The sequence below is a fragment of the Hypanus sabinus genome, chromosome 27 (genome assembly GCF_030144855.1).
Source record: "Hypanus sabinus isolate sHypSab1 chromosome 27, sHypSab1.hap1, whole genome shotgun sequence".
Taxonomy (NCBI): Eukaryota; Metazoa; Chordata; class Chondrichthyes; order Myliobatiformes; family Dasyatidae; genus Hypanus; species Hypanus sabinus.
The window spans coordinates 9008331-9028840 of NC_082732.1; the positions used below are offsets into that span (position 1 = coordinate 9008331).

The 20510-nt window shown below is 42.4% G+C and overlaps 1 protein-coding gene across 13 annotated transcripts in view; it reads right to left on the reverse strand.

Moving 5' to 3' along the window:
• disp3 (dispatched RND transporter family member 3) overlaps positions 1 to 20510 on the reverse strand; it is a 626857-nt gene that overhangs the window by 222961 nt on the left and 383386 nt on the right. For all 13 annotated transcript variants that reach the window (XM_059951724.1, XM_059951723.1, XM_059951719.1 and 10 more), the window contains one exon: positions 15245 to 15381. In XM_059951724.1, coding sequence (XP_059807707.1) covers positions 15245 to 15381 — 137 coding nt within the window. The remainder of the gene's footprint in view (positions 1 to 15244; positions 15382 to 20510) is intronic.

Sequence of the window (20510 nt, forward strand, 5' to 3'; positions counted from 1 at the left end):
AAGTATTTTAAATTAATTAGGATCTGCGGGTCATTTAGCTAACCTAAGCTAGTTGAGCAAGGTAAGATTCAATAAAATGAATTTAGCAGAAGCTTAATATGACCGCAGATTAAGAGCCATGAGTAGTAATGGAAGGCTGAGGATGGCATGTGCTGCAACCGGTCTCCCAGCTACAGGGGCCAGAGTTTGATCCTGACCTCTGGTGGTGTCAGTGTGGAGTCTGCACACTCTGTGTGACCACTTGGATTTCCCCAGGCACTCCAGTTTCCTCCCACATCCCCAGGTCATTCTGCTGGTTTGCTCACTGGCCACAGTAAATTACAGGTAGGAGAGATAGAAATAGGTGGCAGAAGGGGATTGTGGCAAGGGGCTCTGAGAGCTGCATAGATCTGAAGGAATGAACAGCTTCCTTTTTATGCCACAATGAAATATGAGTAATTACATTTGAGAAATATGATATTGAGGCACGATAAGCTTGGCTAAAAGATTTACTCAGATGACAAAAGTAAGGAATGAAACTGTTTGGAAAATCCAGGCTCAGAGCAGGAAATGTAGAAGAGGCTTGTCACAAGCACAGAGCAGCAGAGAAGATTTAGCAGTTTAATAATAAACTGCAAAATAACAAGCCATAAGGGGCCACAAAACTAGAGCGAACAGATACTTAACACGACACGGTAACTGAAGGCTAGGAGCAACTGCTTGAGGCTGGCTTGTTTGATGGGTGAACAAGGACTGTGGATGAAAGCAAGCTTTAAATAGGCTGCAAGTGATGAGGTGTAAATGAGTGGCAGGTGACTCTGGATAGCTGGGTGGTGCGTGGGAAGGGCCTACCTGTGCAGGCCTAATAGGAATCTCCCCACCACCTCTGCCCACTCCTGCGACCGGCACCCGATTAGCCTGTTTATTCCAGGATAGGTCTGCAATGAGCGATGGATCCAAGATGAAACTGGAAGGCACACAAGACTTCTCCTCCAGGCCATATCCTTCCTATTTGACCAGATACTGCACACCTATCCACAACGATGTGAATCTACTAACCAGTGAACTCTGTACGCTGGAGCAACCACCTTCCACCATGCTTGTTTCTGGTGGGCTAAGTGGTCCATGGACAAAGGGCTTAAGGCAGGACACCTGGAAGGTAGGTGTGATCCTGAGTAACAGTGGTAGCTGGAGACAGGAAGTGACGGTAGATTTGATGGGTGATCTTACAGAGACTAATGAACCGGGGCCAGAATATGTGGGATCAGTGTTCAGGGGTAGATCTAAAGTGGACAGCCAGACAGAGTCTGCAGGCTGGAGTAATTTGGCTGGCTGCCACCAGTTGTTGGCCTTGCAGCATTAGGTGTGGATGGGCGCTGGGAAGGACCTCCGAGCCCTCTTCCAGGCAGTCCAGCATCAGTGAACCAGTGCTCTGGCAGATGGGACCTCCGAATTTGGCTGCTCTGCAGGGAACAATGGGAACAGAAGGCTTGCCAGAAGCAGGAGATGAATTGTGGGCCCCGGTCAGTCCGTGGAGATGAACTACATGTTGGAGAAACAGGTTTGCCATCTCAGCAGCTGACAGAAATTTGGGGAGGGATATGAAGTGCGTTAAATCCATGGCAATGCAGGGCCAGGGCATTGAGGGACCAGTAGGGGCTGCAGGAGCCCTGAATTGGGCTGGGCATATCGAGGGCAGGTAATGACAAATTGATGTACATCTGCAATCATGGTGGGCCATGCAGAAAATCCAGGGTCTGCCATGAGCCGGGATGGCTGGAGAGGGGTGAGGAGTAGGCCCACTGGAATGCCTTAGAATGCACGGCAATTGGTACATACATGCGAGGTGAGGTGCGCTGGCCGGATCAGTTGCATGCTGTGGGGCCTGGCAGATCTGGTTCTCAAAATCACTGATGATTGGGGCAAGGATCTGTGAGGATGGAATGATGGGCTGAGGGTCTACCTCTGTTACAGCTGGTCCAACTCTTGTGACAGGGCATCTGCCTTTGTGATCTTGGAGCTGGGTCGGTAGGAGAAGAAGTTGAATTGCTCAAAGAAGAGGGTTTAGAGAGCTTGAAGTGGGAGGAGTTGGTGGGACTGTTGTATGGATATGAAGTTCTGGTGGTCATTCCAGATCAGGAAGGGCTCTGTGTTCCCCATCAGCCTATGTCTCCATTCCTCTAGAGCCTATTTAATTGTGAGTAGCTCCATAATAGCACTGTGCAGATTTGAACTTGCATGAGAAGGCGGCACAGTGTGTCTCTTCCTGAATAGATCTCACTGGGAGAGGGTGGCCATGGCATCCACGTCAGATATCTTCAATTCTACCACAAAAAGTCTGGAGGGGATTGGATGACGGAGAGTGGGAGCATCCCCTGAGCTTCTCGAAAACATGGACTACGGCAACAAACCAGGCTATCCGTGAGGGAGGTGAGAGGAGCAGCAATTTGTCTGCAGTTCCTGATGAAATGGCCGTGGAAGTTGAAGAAGCGAAAGAAGCCCTGTAGCTGTTTGGGGGTGCGCAGACGGGGCCACTCAACAATGGAGCATCCATTTTCTGGGTCCACGGTTACACCTTGGAGTGAAAGGACGTAACCCAGGAAGGAAATTACTTGCAATACAATTGGCTTTCGAATAGATGCTAAAGGACTGGACATGACAGATGTGGCCTTGGGAGTCCTTGGAGAAGTTGAGGGTTGTCAAAGTAGACAAACACATACCTGTGTAACATGTCCCGAAGGATCTCATGAATGAAGGCTTGGAAAATGGCTGGACTGTTGGAAAGTCTGAAAGGTATCAGAAAGTATTTGTAATGACCATAGGGTGCTTATGAACACTGTCTTCCACTCACCCCCTTGCGAATGCAAATCAGGTTGTGTATGCTCATCGATCCAGGTCGAAGAAGATCTGGGCCCAATGGAGTATTTTGAATGTGCTATCCATATAGGGGAGAGGATAGTGGTTCTGAATAATAATGATTTTCTTTAGTCCACGGTAGTCAATACAGGGACAGAGACCTACGTGTTTCTTTTTAACAAAGACAGGGGACTATAATGGTAGAATTACATCAAACTGTGGTAGTTTAGAGATGTAGTCATTTGTGGCTTGGGTCTCAGGAGGGAAGAGGGAGAGCAGACAACCTCAAGGAAGTGAGGAGCTCAGCAGGAGGTTGACCATGCAGTTTTATGGTCTGTGAGGCAGCAGGATGCTGGTTCCCTTTTACTGAAGGTGATGGCTAAGTTGTGATATACCTGCAGGAGTTTGGTGCATTGGAAGTTTCTTTCATCCTCGCAGAACTACGGGGTGAGGTCAACTGAGGTTGTGGAAAGGTGGGTCCCCAACTCAGCAATGAACTGGATGACAAATGAAATGAGGGTCATGAGTGGAGAGCCAAGGGTAAACCAAGATGAGAGAAGTGTTGTGTGGATGGATCGGAAGGATTTGGATGGACTCTCTGATGTTCATGTGCACAGCTGTGTGCACACTCTGACCATCCCAGATGGCAACGGACGTCCTTCTATGACATTGATGCAGAAGGGTGAGAGATAGACTGAGTAGGGAGTCCAAACTGCACACACACACAGTTTGGTCCAGAAAGTTGTCTGCTCTGCTGGACCCACTAGAGCCTCCTGTGTAGGGTCACGGGGGAGGACAAAGAAAGCAAGTTAGGCTATGGCGCTAGAATGAGAGGCCAGAAAGGGCTTGCCAGATGGAACATCCCTCATGTCTTCCTGGTGGTGCCATTTTTCCAGACGCCATTGGCATTTGATGTGTGGGTGATCGGCTGCTCAGCATTAAGTGCATAGGTTGTTTCTCCACCAGTGCTCATGCTCTTGGAGGGTTAAGGGAGCTCTCCCTCACTGCATGGGCTCTGGAGGCGCTGCTGATGAGGGTCCTGTGGCCTGAAACAGTTCTGGGAATGGAACCGGGCTTTGGATTGATGATCTGGAGGGTCATTCCATAAGGCAATCATCAACATAGAGGGCCAGAGTGATGAAGCTTTTGAGGTCACGTAGCATCTCCTGGTTAGGCAGCTCATCTTTCAAGTGCTCCGAGAGCAAGCTTCTGCATTCCGTTGTGAGGATCCGGAATTCCTTGCTGCAGCCCGACACCAAGCATGAGCCATGATGCGGGTGACGTGTGCCTCCATTTCTCTTCCCAGACGGTTGAATGCCAGGTGCATCTTAACGGTGAATTCCTCATACTCATTGCAGATGGAGGTTCTATTGTCCCAGTTAGTGGCAGCCCAACTCAGAGCTCACCCAGTCAAGAAAGAGATGACAAAGGCTCTTGGCTCTGTTCGTAGAGCAGAAAGGAGGCTGCAGCCTGAAGTGCAAGACGCATTGGAAGAGGAAGCTGTATCATTGGGTTGGGGATCCGTTGATGCTTATGGCTACCAGACTCTGGGCTCTGAGGGGGGAGGATGACTGGCTGCACTGGGACAGGGCGTTGGTTGAGAGTGGCAAGCAGGTGGTCAGCAGTTTTTCACAGCTTCAGGACTGTATACTCGTGTCAGTGGACAACTTCCTTTGGCCACTCAATCTCTACTGGGTCAATTGCTGGCTCACCCATCCTGTCAGGAACTGTAGAAGAGGCTCAACTCAAACGCAAACCAGCAGAGATGATTTAGCAGTGAGCCATCACTGCAATAATAAACAGCAAAATGACCAGCAATGAGGGGACAGAAAATAAGGGAGAACAGATGCTTAACACAGCACAGTAACTGAAGGTTCAGAGCAATTGATTGAGGCTGGCTGGTTTGATGAGAGAAGGAGGAGTTTAAATGAGAGCTGGGTTTAAATACGCCGCAGGTGCTGGATTGGAAATGAGTAGCAGGTGACTCCTATTAGCTGTGTGGAGATAGGGAGGTGCCTGCCTGTGTCAGCCTGACACTGACAGGGTGTTCTGATCGAAAGCTTTAGTTTATTGAAATATTTGAAAGGGTAAACATGGCTGGCACAAAAACTAAGGTTCACAAAGAGATTATATAACAGATGGAAGTTTATTAGGGCATGATTCCAGAAGTCCCATCTCTCTACACTTTTTTTTGTAACCCTGCAATTTACTCCCTCTTTCACATACTATCACCTCTCCTTTGATTTTCTTTGCCACCTTTATATCAAGGGCCAATCTATAGCAGACAATTAACCAACTAGCACAAGTCTGGGTCAAGGGAGGAACCTAAAACACTGGGGGAAATCCATGGCATGACAGGGAGGGTATGAAAAGTCTACACCTTGGGTCAGGATCAATACTGCAAGGGTCTACACCTTGGGTCAGTAAGGTATCAGCAGTAATGACCATACCTTGTCATCCATTCATTAGCAAAACAAATTGATGAAGATAGAGCAGTCAATGTGCTGCTTTTGTTTTTTAGTAAAGCGTTTGATAAGGATCCCCTTGGAAGGCTGATCAAGAAAGTCGGGAGGCATGGGGTCCAAGGGAACCTGGCAGCATGGATTTTGAATATGATTTCCCACAGGGTGGTAGTGGATGGAGTGTAATCTGCCTGGTGGTTTACTATCAGTGGTGTTGTGCGGTGATTTTTTTCTAGAATCCATGCTCTTTGTGATTTTTTAAATATAAATTACTTGGGTGAGGAAGTGGAAGCATGGGTTAGTAAGTTTGCAGATGACACAAAGGTTGTTGGTGTTGTGGATAGTGTGGAAGGTTGTTAGAAGTTTCAATAGGGTATAGACAGGATCAGAACTGTGCTGAGAAGCAGCAGATGGAGTTCAATAGGGAAAAGTGTGAAGGGATGCACTTTGGAATATTGAACTTGATGGCAGAGTACAAGGTTAATGACAGAATTCTTAATGGTGTGGAGGAACAGAGGGATCTTAGGCTCCAAGTCCATAGATTCTTCAAAGTTGCCACATAAACTAATAGGGTGGTTAAGAAGGCAAATGGCGTATTAACCTTCATTAGTAGGGAGATTGAGGGCTAGAGCAGCAAGATTATGTTGCAGCTCTATAAAACCATGGTTAGATCACGCTTGGAATATTGTGTTCAGTTCTGGTTACCTCATTATAGGAAGGATGTGGAAGATTTAAAGAAGATGCAAAGAGATTTACCAGGATGCCATATGGATTAGAAGACATGTCTTATGTGGAGTGTTTGAGCGAGCTAGGACTTTTCTCATTGAAGCAAAGGATGATGAGCGGTGACTTGATCGAGCTGTATAAGATTACAAGAAACATAAATGGAAAGCCAGCACCTTTTTCCTAGGGTGGCAATGGCTAGTACCAAAGGACATGAATTTAAGGTGAGTATATGTAAGTTTAGTGGAGACGTCGGAGGTAATTTTTTTACAGAGAGTGGTAGTGCCTGGAATCCAATGCTGGGGTGCTGTTTGAGGCTGTGGTATTTTAGGAATATTTAAGAATGTTAGATAGGCAGATGGATGAATGAAAAATAGCAGGGTATGGGTTATGAAGGCAGGTGGGTTTAGATTGATTTTGTATAGGTCGATGCAATATTGTGGGCCAAAGGGCTGCCTAATGTGTTATACAGTTCTGTGTTCTATTTCTCGAGAAACTCTGTTCCTCAGAAAGTGGTTAGAAAATGCTAAGGAAGTACAAGCACATGGAATAACTAGAATTATTAAATCTGGTGCATTTAAGGGAAAACTAGATAAATATGTGTTGGACAGAAGTAGATGGATGTGTTGGAGAAGTTATATGGAACAAGGAGGAGAGAACTACTGTGGAAGCAACTTGTGGGTAGTATATTATAGAATCTGTCAGTATTCTGTCTGTGCTATTTATATATTCTAATGGGTTTCACAGTTCTCACACTGTAAGGGCAGAGCATCTCTGATGCGTGTGGTTTGCTAGCCACGTGTGATGAGAAGACTGAGTGTGTTCTGTGTTTTGATTGCTTTGGAAAGAAGGGATTTAAATGGCCTATTCTTGTGTAAACATTAGTTGCTAAGGTAGAGAAGCGATATAAACAACCACTGCCTTTTACAACTGAAACCAGATTTGATAAGGGAACTCGGGGTAAAGGGGCCATTAAGAGGTAATGACCATAATATGATATGTTTTAACCTACAATTTGAGAGGGAGAAGGGAAAATCGGAAGTGTCAGTATTACAGTTGAACAAAGGGGACTATGGAGCCATGAGTGAGGAGCTGGCCAAAGTTAACTAGAAAGATACCCCAGCAGGGATGACAGTGGAACAACAATGGCAGGTATTTCTGGAAATAGTACAGAAGGTGCAGGATCAGTTCATTACAAAGAGGAAGAAAAATTCTAAGGGGAATAAGGGGTGACCATGGCTGACAAGGGAAGTTCAGGACAGTATAAAAATAAAAGAGAAGTATAACATAGCAAGGATGAGTGGGAAGCCAGAGGAATGGAAACTTTTAAAGAGCAACAGAAGATAACTAAAAAGGCAATATGGGGAGAAAAGATGAGGTACGAAGGTAAGCTAGACAAGAATATAAAGGAGGATAGTAAAAGATTCTTCAGGTATGTGAAGACGAAAAAATTAGTTAAGACCCAAGTTGGGCACTTGAAGACAGAAACGGGTGAATTTATTATGGGGAACAAGGAAATGGCAGACGAGTTGAACAGGTTCTTTGGATCTGTCTTCACTAAGGAAGACACAAGCAGTCTCGTAGTTGTAGTAGTGGCCAGAGGACCTAGGGTAACGGAGGATCTGAAGGAAATTCACATTGGGCAGAAAATGGTGTTGGATAGACTGATGAGATTGAAGGCTGATAAATCCCCAGGGACTGACAGTCAACATTCCAGGGTACTTAAGGAGGTGGCTCTAGAAATCATGGACACATTGGTAATCATTTTCCAATGTTCTGTAGATTCCTGTGGATTGGAGGGTAGCTAATGTTATCCCACATTTTAAGAAAGGAGGGAGAGAGAAAACAGGGAATTATAGACCAATTAGCCTGACATCAGTGGTGGGGAAGATGCTGGAGTCAATTATAAAAGATGAAATAGCGGCACATTTGGATAGCAGTAACAGGATCGGTCTGAGTCAGCATGGATTTACAAAGGGGAAATCATGCTTGACTAAACTTCTGGAATTTTTTGAGGATGTAACTATGAAAATGGACAAGGGAGAAGTGTACCTGGACTTTCAGAACACCTTTGATAAGGTCCCACATAGGAGATTAGTGGGCAAAATTAGAGCACATGGTATTGGGGGTAGGGTACTGACATGGATAGAAAATTGGTTGGCAGACAGGAAGCAAAGAGTAGGGATTAACCGGTCCTTTTCAGAATGGCAGGTAGTGACTAGTGGGGTACCACAAGGCTCAGTGCAGGGACCACAGCTGTTTACAATATACATTAATGATTTAGATGAAGGGATTAAAAGGGACATTAGCAAATTTGCAGATGACACAATGCTGGGTGGCAGTGAAAAATGTGAAGAGGATGTTATGAGAATGCAGGATGATTTGGACAGGTTGGGTGAGTGGACAGATGCATGGCAGATGCAGTTTAATGTGGATAAATGCAAGGTTATCCACTTTGGTGGCAAGAACAGGAAGGCAGATTACTACCTGAATGGTGTCAAGCAAGGAAAAGGGGAATACAACGAGATCTAGATGTCCTTGTTCATCAATCACTGAAAGTAAGCATGCAGGTACAGTAGGCAGTGAAGAAAGCTAATGGCATGTTGGCCTTCATAACAAGGGGAGTTGAGTATAGGAGCAAAAAGGTCCTTCTGCAGTTGTACAGGGCCCTGGTGAGGCAATACCTGGAGTATTGTGTGCAGTTTTGGTCTCCAAATTCGAGGAAGCACATTCTTACTATTGAGGAAGTGCTGCGTAGATTCACTAGGTTGATTCCTGGGATGGCGCAGGGCTGTCTTACGCAGAGAGATTGGAGAGATTGGGCTTGTACATGCTGGAATTGAGGAGATTGAGAGGGGATCTGATTGAAACGTTTAAGATAATTAAAGGATTTGATAGGATTGAGGCAGGAAATATGTTCCAGATGTTGGGAGAGTCCAGTACCAGAGGGCATGGATTGAGAATAAGAGGTCAGTTATTTAAAACAGAGTTGAGGAAGAGCTTCTTCTCCCAGAGAGTTGTGGAGGTGTGGAATGCACTGCCTCGGAAGACGGTGGAGGCCAATTCTCTGGATGCTTTCAAGAAGGAGCTAGATAGGTATCTGATGGATAGGGGAATCAAGGGATATGGGGACAAGGCAGGGACTGGGTATTGATAGTGAATGATCAGCCATGATCTCAGAATGGCGGTGCAGACTCGAGGGGCCGAATGGTCTACTTCTGCACCTATTGTCTATTGATTGGAGTGACTGGGCTTGTATACACTGGAATTTAGAAGGATGAGAGGGGATCTGATTGAAACATATAAGATTATTAAGGGATTAGACACGCTAGAGGCAGGAAACATGTCCCCGATGTTGGGCGAGTCCAGAACCAGAGGCCACAGTTTAAGAATAAGGGATAGACCATTTAGAACGGAGTTGAGGAAAAACTCTTTCACCTAGAGAGTTGTGGATCTGTGGAATGCTCTGCCTCAGAAGGCAGTGGAGGCCAATTCTCTGGGTGCTTACAAGAAAGAGTTAGATAGGGCTCTTAAAGATAGTGGAGTCAAGGGATATAGGGAGAAGGCAGGAACGGGGTACTGATTGTAGATGATCAGCCATGATCACAGTGAATGGTGGTGCTGGCTTGAAGGGCCAAATGGCCTACTCCTGCACCTATTGTCTATTGTCCATTGTCTACTGACATAAAATCTGAGGGGTGAGAGTTCAGTTAAGTGGAGATATCTTGCAATATAGCCCCATCACTGAAATGTTCCTTCGACCTATGGACTCACTTTCATGGATTCTTCATCTCATGTTCTCCATACTTATTGCTTATTTATTTATTTTTTCCTCTCAGCTCAAGTTGGTAAAACCTAAGGTATAGGCCTTGCCAAGTTCACTCATTTCTCAATTGTCAGGAAATTTCAGACTATTCTAGTGGTGTTTTAGTATTATAGATTTCTGACGATTTACATAGATACTACTGTGTAGCCCTAATTGTTTAATGCTATTGTGTAGTGACTTTGGGATGATACCAATTGTAGATATTACTGTAGGGACAATGTATGCTCTGTTCCATAGTCTTTCAATTTCCTTTTTTAATTCAACATATTTCTGGTATTTTTCTCTTTTTGATTTCTGTGTTTTATGTGTGGTTGGAATGTATTATTGTTATTATTTCTTCTTGTTTTTGCACAGTTTTTGTCTTTAAGTATGCCCAGTTGCTGCGGTCTTTCATAGATTCTATTAGGTTTATTGGATTTATCAAGTATGCCTGCAAGGAAATAAATCTCATGATTGTATATGGTGAAATATAAGTACTTTGAGAACAAATTTACTTTCAATTTAAAATCATGTGCTGGTTCCTTAAGCAAAGTATTTGAAATAGATGACCTTGTATATAGAAGCTCCAAAATATGAGGAGTGAAGGAACTAATGTGTGCATTTCTTTGCAGGATCTATGACTCCATCCAAGATTTCAACAACAATTGAATTATATAACATGTTCGTATAACTGGATGAAATTCGAGTGTCAATTAGAACAGGGCACAAAGTGATAGGTACAAAGGTCAAAGGAGGCTGTTCCAGTGTTTAAGACAGGAAGAGCACAAAACACAAATGTCAAAGACAGAGCAAAATAGGAGCAGAAGTAGGTCTTCAGGCCCTTCAAGCCTGCCTCATCATTTCATGTGGTCATGGGTGAACTATGCTGGCCTCAACTCTTCTGTGCCATTTCTCCATACACCCCTATTTCACAACCTATTAAGTTTTTTTATCCACCTCCACTTTAAATGCTTCTAATGGTCACATTCCAACCAATTTTCAATCCATTCTAACATACTTCTTCTGATACCACAGGCTTTTAATTTATTCAATGTGGCACACTTTCAAACATATTTTGGAATACACTACACCTACAGGTTCCGTTCTATCATCTCCCTCAGTTACATTCTCATAAAATTTGAGCTGGTATCTCGAACGTATTTACTTTTCATAAAACCATGTTGACCATATTTAATTATATTCGGCTTTCCCAAATGATTAGTTATTTTCTCTTTGATTATTGACTCTAGCATCTTGCCAATAATAGCTGTTAAACTAACTGGCCAGTAGCCTGCCTTCTGTCTTTCTTCTTTTCAAATAAACATTGGCAATTTTTCAATTTTCTGACACTGTCCCAGAGTTTAACAAGCTATGAGAAATTTCAACCAATAAATTGCCTATCTCTGTGGCCATTTGCAATTAAAACTCCATCGGGTCCTGGTGTCCTGTCTGTTTTTAATGTTGTGAGTGTCTCCAACACTTTATTCTCTGAAATAAGGAGCTTTGCAAATTCACCTATTCCACCTGAAAACTGGTGCAATATATATTCAACATATCAGCTCCTTCTTTGCTTTATGTTATTAATTCACCAACCTTATTTTCTAGAAATTGCACATTTTCCTCAGCTGCTGTCTTTTTATATATCCATAGAAATGTTTATGTTTGTTTTTATATTATGCGCAATTTTTTTTTCAAAATTCACTTTCCTCCTTCTTGGGAGCCTTTTAGTCTTGTGTTGCCAGATCTTAAAAACTTCCCAGTCTTCTGGTCTACCATTAACCCAAGTCACTCTGCATATTCGACCTTCTAGTTCAATTTCTTTACTTCATTTGTTACCATGGATTTGCTTCTTTCTCATGGAATCCCTTGTTTTGTTTGGGATAAACTCTTGCTGAGCAGAACCGACCAGCCGTTTCAGTATCTACTAGTGATTCTCTAAACTGAGGATACTTTTTGTGGACCATTGGTGTTTATCCTCATACTGCATTTGTTATTCTATTGTATTATGGTCACTAATCCATTTCTCATTACAGTATATAAGATCAAATCTAAAATAACCTACTCCCAGTTCTGCAGTAAACTGCTTGATGAAATAATCCCAGATGCATGCCATAATTTTCTTATATGATACAATTGCCAGTTGGGTTCATCCAATTAATAAATAGATTAAGATCTCCCATGTTACTTGTAGCCCCCTTCAAACTGGCCCCTGATATTTCCCTATTTATGCTCTAACCTATCAAGAGGTCACTTTTGCAGGTCCATAGACTACTCTCACCCACCTACCCCCTGCCCTGCTATTTACAATTTCAACCCAGACAGGTTCAATACAATTACCCACTGCCTTTATATCATGGTTCAAAACCATTCTGGTACCTTGTTTAACCATATCACACCACCTCCTTTTCCCATTTGGCCTGTTCTCAACATATGTGATTTACCGAAAACTGGTCCCAGCACAATTCAAAAGGGCAGTCATCCAACTGGACCAGTCTTCCTTCCCCACTAGTAAGGGTCCTATGAATTAGAACCCTTAAATCCAATATGGAGTAGGCAACACAGCCTATAGGGCTTTCTACTTTTGTTGCAGAGAAAAGTATCCATTCAACTATGCTGTATCCTATCACCACTATATTTCTCTTTCCTGTCCCACTTGAATGGCTCTCCATACCATGATGCTCTGTGGAGTTTGCACATCCTCCCTGCACTCATTATCTTCATCCACACAAGGATCGAGAACATCATACTGGTTAGACAAGGGTAAGGGCTGAGGATTTTCCAGAACTACCCTCTCGATCCCTCTACCTGCATTTTCTGTAGTCACAACATCCTGTAGTTAAACAGTTTGACTGTCTCCTATAATGTTGTTTCCAAGTCATTCTTCCCCTACCTGACATATTACCGTGTTCAGACTTGGACTTCAGCTTGAACAGCCAACATGTATACTATTGAAAGTCCTTTGAGCAGCCAATTGTCCGCAGTGGGGTTTACAAGTTCCTACATGTTGCAAATACAGCCCTTTTACCCCCCAAATTAATTAGCTGTATTTATTAGTTGAATTTGTTTATATTTGGCTTTGCCACTTAAAGGCTATAGACCTTGCTCACACTTGTGGCCTGGTTTTACAATCTTGACCAATCAAAATACAGTGAAAGTAAGAAAATAAATATTCTACTTAAATTTATATATCTTTTTCAGGTTTTAGCCGTTTTTATTCCAAAATCATTTTTGACTCTCTTGATTCTATTTTATCCTCTTATATATGGAAAAGTAAATGTCCTCATTTAAATAAAGTTCATCTTCAAAAATATAAAAAGTCTGGAGGTTTAGCCTTACCTAATTTTAGGTTTTATTATTGGGCAGTTACTGTACGATATCTTATGTTTTGTCTATATTATATTAATCGTGTAGATTGTCCAGTATGGGTTTCTTTAGAAGCTAACTCTGTTAATAAATTTTCTATTATTTCTCTTCTTGGATCCTCACTTCCTTTATCTGTAAGTAAACTAACTGATAATTTAGTAGTTGTGTGCATACATCTACTGATGCTTCTGGACACATCATCAGTGATGTTCCTGGAATCATCGGGTGTTTCAGGTTTTTCAACATCAAACACCCTTCTGCAGGTGACCCAGCCGGGGCTGATCAGACCCCAGCTTGTGTCCAGGTGGCTAGCTACACATGACTCCATGGCTCCCCTCTCCTGAGCCACAGCCACCTTGAGGCCCTGTCTGCCGCATCTGTGCTGTGGGGCGCTGGCTAAGGAACAGGCTGTGAATCCCCTACAACCAACCTCCACTGGGAGACACCTCGCTCTCCATCCAGCCTGCTGGCAGATGCTGACCAGTCCTGCGTACTTGGAGAGCTTCCTTTCAAAGGCCTCTTCCAAGCGATCTTCCCATGGGACTGTCAGCTCCAGCATCACCACCTGCTTCATAGATGGTTAAACATACTCTGAAGATCTGGATGCAATTTAGAAAACACTTTGGTTTATTGAAATTTTCCCTTTCAAGTTCCATTTATTCTGATTCATTTTAAACCCTCCATGACTGATTCAGTTTTTAAGGAATGGGACAGGTTGGATATTAAATGTTTTTGGGATCTGTTTGTTGAAGGAAACCTTTTTTCATTTGAGCAATTGTCAGATAAATATAGTTTACCCAAAACTCACTTTTTTGGATATTTACAAATCAGAGACTTCTTAAGATCTCAATTACGTTCATTTCCTATAAGCTCAGATAAGAACTTACTAGACGTAATTTTTAGTTTGACACCTTTTCATAATGGTTCAATATCTAATATTTATGGTATGTTACTGGAGACGAGGAATGTTCCTTCAGACAAAATTAAGAATCTCTGGGAACAAGATTTACAGACATCAATATCTGAGGAAACTTGGAATGAAATTTTTAAACTGGTTAATACTTCATTGCTATGTGCTTGTCATTCGCTCATACAATTTTAGGTGGTACATAGAGCTCATATGACTACGGCTAAGCTATCTCATTTTTATTCAGATATATCTCCCTACTGTGACAGATGCAATAATGGAGAAGCTTCATTAATTCTTACGTTTTTGACTTGTCCGAATCTTGAAAAATATTGGAAGTAAGTTTTTCAACGTTTTTCCTTACTTTTTAAAGTCAGTTTTAAGCCTAACCCTCTGATGGCCCTATTGTTGTATTAAGCTGAAGGCATCTGATTTACATATTTTGGCCTTTAGCTCTCATTTAGCGAGGAGGATCCCTTTGTTTAAATGGAAAGATGTTTTTCCTCCTGCTCATGCTCAATGGCTATGTGACGGTATGTCATGCTTAGATTTAGAGAAGATTCGTTGTTGAATTGCTGAATCTTGTCAAGACTTTCAAACAATTTGGGGACCTTTTCTGAATTATTTTCAAAACCTTCAATTCGTCGTTTAAACTCAGATGTTGGCTATAATTAATTTTAATTATATGAGAAGGTAGTTTACCTTCTTTTCTCCTTAATGAACAGCTTCGGTCTCGGTAGGGGTTAGATTCTTTTTTTTGTAATAAATTGGTATATTTCAATATAACTATTGATTAACTTATATGAATACGGGATAATGTGATTGTTGTTATGAACAGATATAATGTAATTGGTAGTTTTTAAAATCTTTTTTGACCTTTTATATAAAAATATTGGAAAAGAAAATACAGAGAAAGAAAAGGAAAATTATGAGCTGGTGAAAACTGTGCAAAGGACAGAAGGTTACCTGGATAAGAAAGGCTAACTTTGCCTGCAAGGGAATAGGGCAAAGTTCAAGACAGAAGAATCCTGTAGTGCTAACTATCAATTAGGAGCCACTGTTTGTACGGCACTGGCAAGGGCAGGGGAATAGTAGCAATGCAGACTGCAAGAAAAAATTGTAACGGTTTAAAGTGGTAGCAGCACTAACCTGAAAATGAGGTAAGAATGTACACCAGGACTGCTATACATCCACTGCTAATAAAAGCCAGCAACATGTCATTCTTAAATGTTCGTCTTACTTCGTAGTCAAACAGGTCGGTTCCACCATAAAGAACTTTCACTTTTCTGCAAAGGAATAAACAAAATTAGTAGCTAGATTTGTAGAAATATTTGGCTCCATATTTTCAGTATTGATCACTGCAAGTATATTTATCCAAGTATTCCCACTACAAACCTCAGCAAAAGATAAATTAGAATATATAACACTGTATCATCGATGGCTTTAGTTGCTGGATAACTATGACACTTTACAGGATATTAGATAAAAATTGAAGAAATACACACTGGAGAAACTCAGCAGATCAAGCAGCATCTATAGAGGGAAATGAACCAAAGTCATTTTGGGCTACGATCTTTCATCAGGACTGGAAAGAGTGTGAGTGTGAGTGTGAGTGTGAGTGTGTGTGTGTGTGTTAGCAATGATGTAAGAAGCTGGGAGGTAAGAGATGGAAGAGGGTGGAATCTGATCGGAAAGGACAGTGGACCATGGAATAAAGGGAAGAAGGTGGTGGACCAGAGGGAGGAAGGTGAAAGTGTTGGTGGAGGGTATGAGGGCAGGGGAGGGAAAGGAGAAGCCGTAAAGGGGCCGAGAGTGATAATGCAAAACAAAAGGGAGTGGGAGTGTCACAGTGGGGAATGGTTAGAGAAATCAATGTGATGCTGTTAGGTTGGAGGATACTAAGACTGAATATGAAGTGTTGTTCCTGTAACCTGTGCCTAATCTCAACTTGGCAATAGTGCAGGCCATGAATAGACATGTAGTATGGGAATGGGAGGTGGAATTAAAATGGCTGTTATGACAGATGACGTGCAGGTTTCAATGTAATGATCTCCCAATGGACACGGGGTCTTAGTGATATAGAGGAGGCCAGACTAGGAGCACCAGGTCCAATAAATGACACTGATGGATTAACATGTGAAGTATTGCTTCACCTGGAATGACTGTTGAGGGCCCTGAATGATGGTGAGGGGGCAAGTGTGACACTTAGCATGGTTGTAGGGATGAGTCCTTGGAGGAGGATCAGAGAGAAGGGATGAACGGAGAAGAGAGTCATGGAGAGATGGATCCCTGTGGAAATGGAGACAGGAGAAGAGGAAAGGAGATGATGTGTCTAGTGATGGGATCCCGTTGGTGACAGGGTAAGTTGCAGAGAGGTAGTTGCTGGACTCTGATCCTTTTCGTTCTAGTCCTGATGAAGGGTCTCAGCCTGAAACACTGACAATTCACCTCCTCCATCGGTGTTATCTGACCTGCTGAGTCCCTTCAGCATTTTGAGAGTGTTGCTCCAGAGTTCCAGCAGCTGCAGTCCCTTTTGTGTAACAGTTGAAGATGAACAGAAAGATTACACAGAGAGAGCAATGAAATTGAATTAAAAGGAAGAGCTCATTCTGCAATAGAATAAGCAAAACAGCCTCCTTCACTTCCATGTAATCTACCAAAATGCCTTAAAATACTCCCTTAATTTGTGCCACATGGCATTTTAAAGCAGATGAATAGTTCACACAATAAAAAAGGCCTTTCCTATAGGCTTGCTTTGATAACTGATGAGATCACAGACCACTAATTTAACAACTTCTCTAAATTCATTGTACATGAATTAATAGTGGAAAGACTTTAACTTTAAACAATTTGAATCAGAAAATTGCATATTCCAAATGTCCAGCAGAGACCTACTAACCAAATACAATTAATACATCAATGTTGGTAACTACATTTAATCTATTGCTCACACAACTGTACCTGCACTTGCAGCATAAACGATTAGCTGTATACCAACTGGGCCAAGCTAGAATCACCATGGATGCCATGTAAATGCAAGCTTTTATCTGAAGCCTTTTGGTGAACCTTTTACCGATTCCACATATCCATCCCTACGAACCTGTGAATCAGCGGCAGGAGTAAATCATTCAATGAAATCATGGCTAATCCCAGCTAGTCTAAACTTTACACTTAGCCTGTATAACTTTTCACCACCTTGCTTGGCAGGAACCTATCACTGCCTTAAAAATATTTAAAGACACTTTGAGTAAGTGAATTCCAAATACTCATGCCCATCTGCGATAATTTTTAATCCCACATGCCTTAAATGGTAGCCCCTTACCTTTAAACTTGATTTCACACCCAGCAGGGTCTTCAAGCAAACCTGTTTACCTTCCAAAGTCCAGTGGATATACAACAAAGCCATCCACTCTTTCCTCAGAAGAGAACCCGTTTATTACAAGTTCAGCCAATATTCTCTGAACTGTTCCTGGGGCATTAATATCTTTCCCTAAATATGAGACAATACTATACACAGTATTCCAGAAGTGCTGTTACTAAAATTCCCAATCATTATAACCATTTCCTTATTCCTAAAAATAAAATCCTCCTTACCATTATCCACCTATCACTTGTCAACTCTTGTCCCTCCCTGCTCTGTCAGATCTTTAAACTGGGTATCTCTCCTCTATCCTTTCAGTCTAGATAAAGGGTCTCAACCTGAAACATCGACTGTCCGTTTCCCTCCATAAATGCTGCCTGGTGTGCTGAGTTCCTCTAGCAGTTCATTTTTTGCTTCAGATCCCAGCATCTGCACTCCCACGTGTCTCCAGCAATGACATTCTGAATGCCTTTCCGATCACTTGCTATGACTGCACAATAGTTTTGGTGAATGATGGATCAGGGACACCCAGTTCCCTTTCCACCTCAGAGCTCAGCAATCTTGCACCATTTAGATAATGTGTGTCTTTGCTTCCCCAAAAAGGACACTTGGACGTTTTCCTGCATTATGTCCCATTTGCCAGATCACTTACCTCAGAATCATAGAGAGATGCAACATGGAGACAGGCCCTTCAACCCACAGATTCCACACTAAAAATTAAACAGCCTCTTAGGCTAATCCTATATTAATTCCATCTTTCATTTGCTCCCTCAGATTCTGTGTTCCATCTTGAGGTAATTAAAGTGGAATCAGAATTGGGTTTATTATCACTGACACATGCCATAACTTTGTTGTTTGCAACAGAGTACAGTGCAAGACATAAAAATTACTGCGAGTTAAAAAAAAAGTGCCAATGGGGTAGTGTCAATGTTAATTGACTGCTCAGAAATCTCTTGGCGGAGGGGAAGAAGCTGTTCTTAAAAGGTTGTGAGCAGGTTTTCTGGCTCCTGTACCTTTCCTTGATGGAGGGCATGTAGAGGGCATGTCCCGGACAGTGAGAGTCTTTAATGATAGGTGTAATCTTCTGGAGGCACCGCCTCTTGAAGATGTCCTCAAAAGAGGGAGATTGTGCCCATGATGGAACTGGCTGAGTCTATGACACTCTGCAACCTCTTATACTGAAACTTTCGTACCAGGCTGTGATGTAACCTCTCAGATTGCTCTCTACTGTATTTTTATGGAAACTTGTATGAGTCTTCTGTGACGTGCCAAATCTCCTCAAATTCCTAATGAAGTAGAGCTGCTGATGCGCCTTCATTGTGATCAGATCAATGTGTTGGGTCTAGGATAGATTCTCTGAAACGCTGAAGCCCAGAAACTTCAAGTTGCTCACCCATTCCACCACTGCTGCCAACTAAGCTGCTAACATGCTGCACACAAGAAACCGGAATGCCCAGAAAAAATCCACACGGTCATTTCTGAACTCCACACAGACAGCACCGGAGGCCAGGATTGAACCCGGGTTTCTGATGCTGTTAGGAAGCTGCTTTAATAGTTGTGCCAGCGTGTTATATTTCTTTGAAACCTCTGTACGTCCTCTTCTTAACATACCTCTCACATTAAAGTTTAATTGTCATTCAAACATACATGAATGCCCACGAATACAGCCGAATAAAACAGTGTTCCTCTGGGGTTATGGTGCAAACCACAGTACCAACAGTCATGCACGGCACAAGTCACATATAAGATAGCAATAAACATAAAATTAAACAAAAAATGTAATAAAGCCCAAGTCCCTGAGTGCATGTAAGTGTCGGCAAGAGCCATTCCACAGCGGTCTGCAGCTGATCTTCCAGCTTATTTTCCAAAGAGCCAACACCAGAGAGCAGCACCAATGCCCAGACGGACACCTCACCACACCACCTCCTGCACCAAATCCAACACCTCTCTCCCGGGCGCTGCAAATGGGCGACAACACGGCAAGAGTTTGAGTCAGCGCTATGACCGTGGCCACACAGCTCCCCTGCCGCCAGTCCTGCCAATGAACCAGCGAGATGGACTTGCAGCTTTGACATTACCAATGTCCAACAGGGTCTTGCAAGTACAGGAAAAGTGATTAAGACAACCACGCGCTGTTAGAATGCACACCACCTTCGCACATTGATTCCAAGCCTCTCTGTATCAGGCACCAATTCCAGCTCCTCCACCAATCAACAACTAGCTGATTGGGTAAACCTGTTTTTTTTTAAGTTCTTATAGTCCAGTAGTATCTTGTGTTTGTAAAAAAGACATTTTTTTAAAAAGGCAGTAACACCTTTGGTTGGTTTCATAGAGGCCAATGCATCCACGTGCACCATGATCTTACAACAAGTTAAGGTTTCTGATCGGCAAATTTAAGAACCAGGTCTTAGATGCTGTCATCCATGTCATTTGTATAAATTATAAAAAAAAATTATAAAAAAACAGAACCTTGGAGTACCTACTGTTATCATCCCAACTCATTTAGTACATCTCTCTTCCTCTTGTTACCCAGTCAGTCTTCTAACCACATCAATCTGTTCCTCTGACCCCACAAGTTTTAATTTTCTGTAATAATCTTTGATACAAAAAAAAAATCAAATGGCTTCTGGATATCTATAGAAAGGACATCAACCAACTCCTATGTTTGAGAGCAGTTAAATGCAGGTTGAAACCCCTTGCACTCCATTTCAACAATCTTCCTTTTTCCTCAGTAGATCACCATTATGCTGATCATGCTGATAGATCCATATCATTATTTAGACATAAATAACTTGCACTTATTTTCCCATTCACATTGAGAGTACCCAATGAAAAATAGCAGAAGTTAGAATCAGGTGATTGTCAGAAGAAAAGATTTCAGAATACTGTCTCCAACACAAACTTTATAACAGTCAAGTGTACATCCTGACTGAATACTCAATGAGACCACAAATGCTAACTGGATGGTTTTTCTCCTGTTGTAAGCCCATATTCTTTTATATCAAGCCACAGATCAATGTTTTGATAGTTGCTTTATGTTAAGCTGGATAGTGT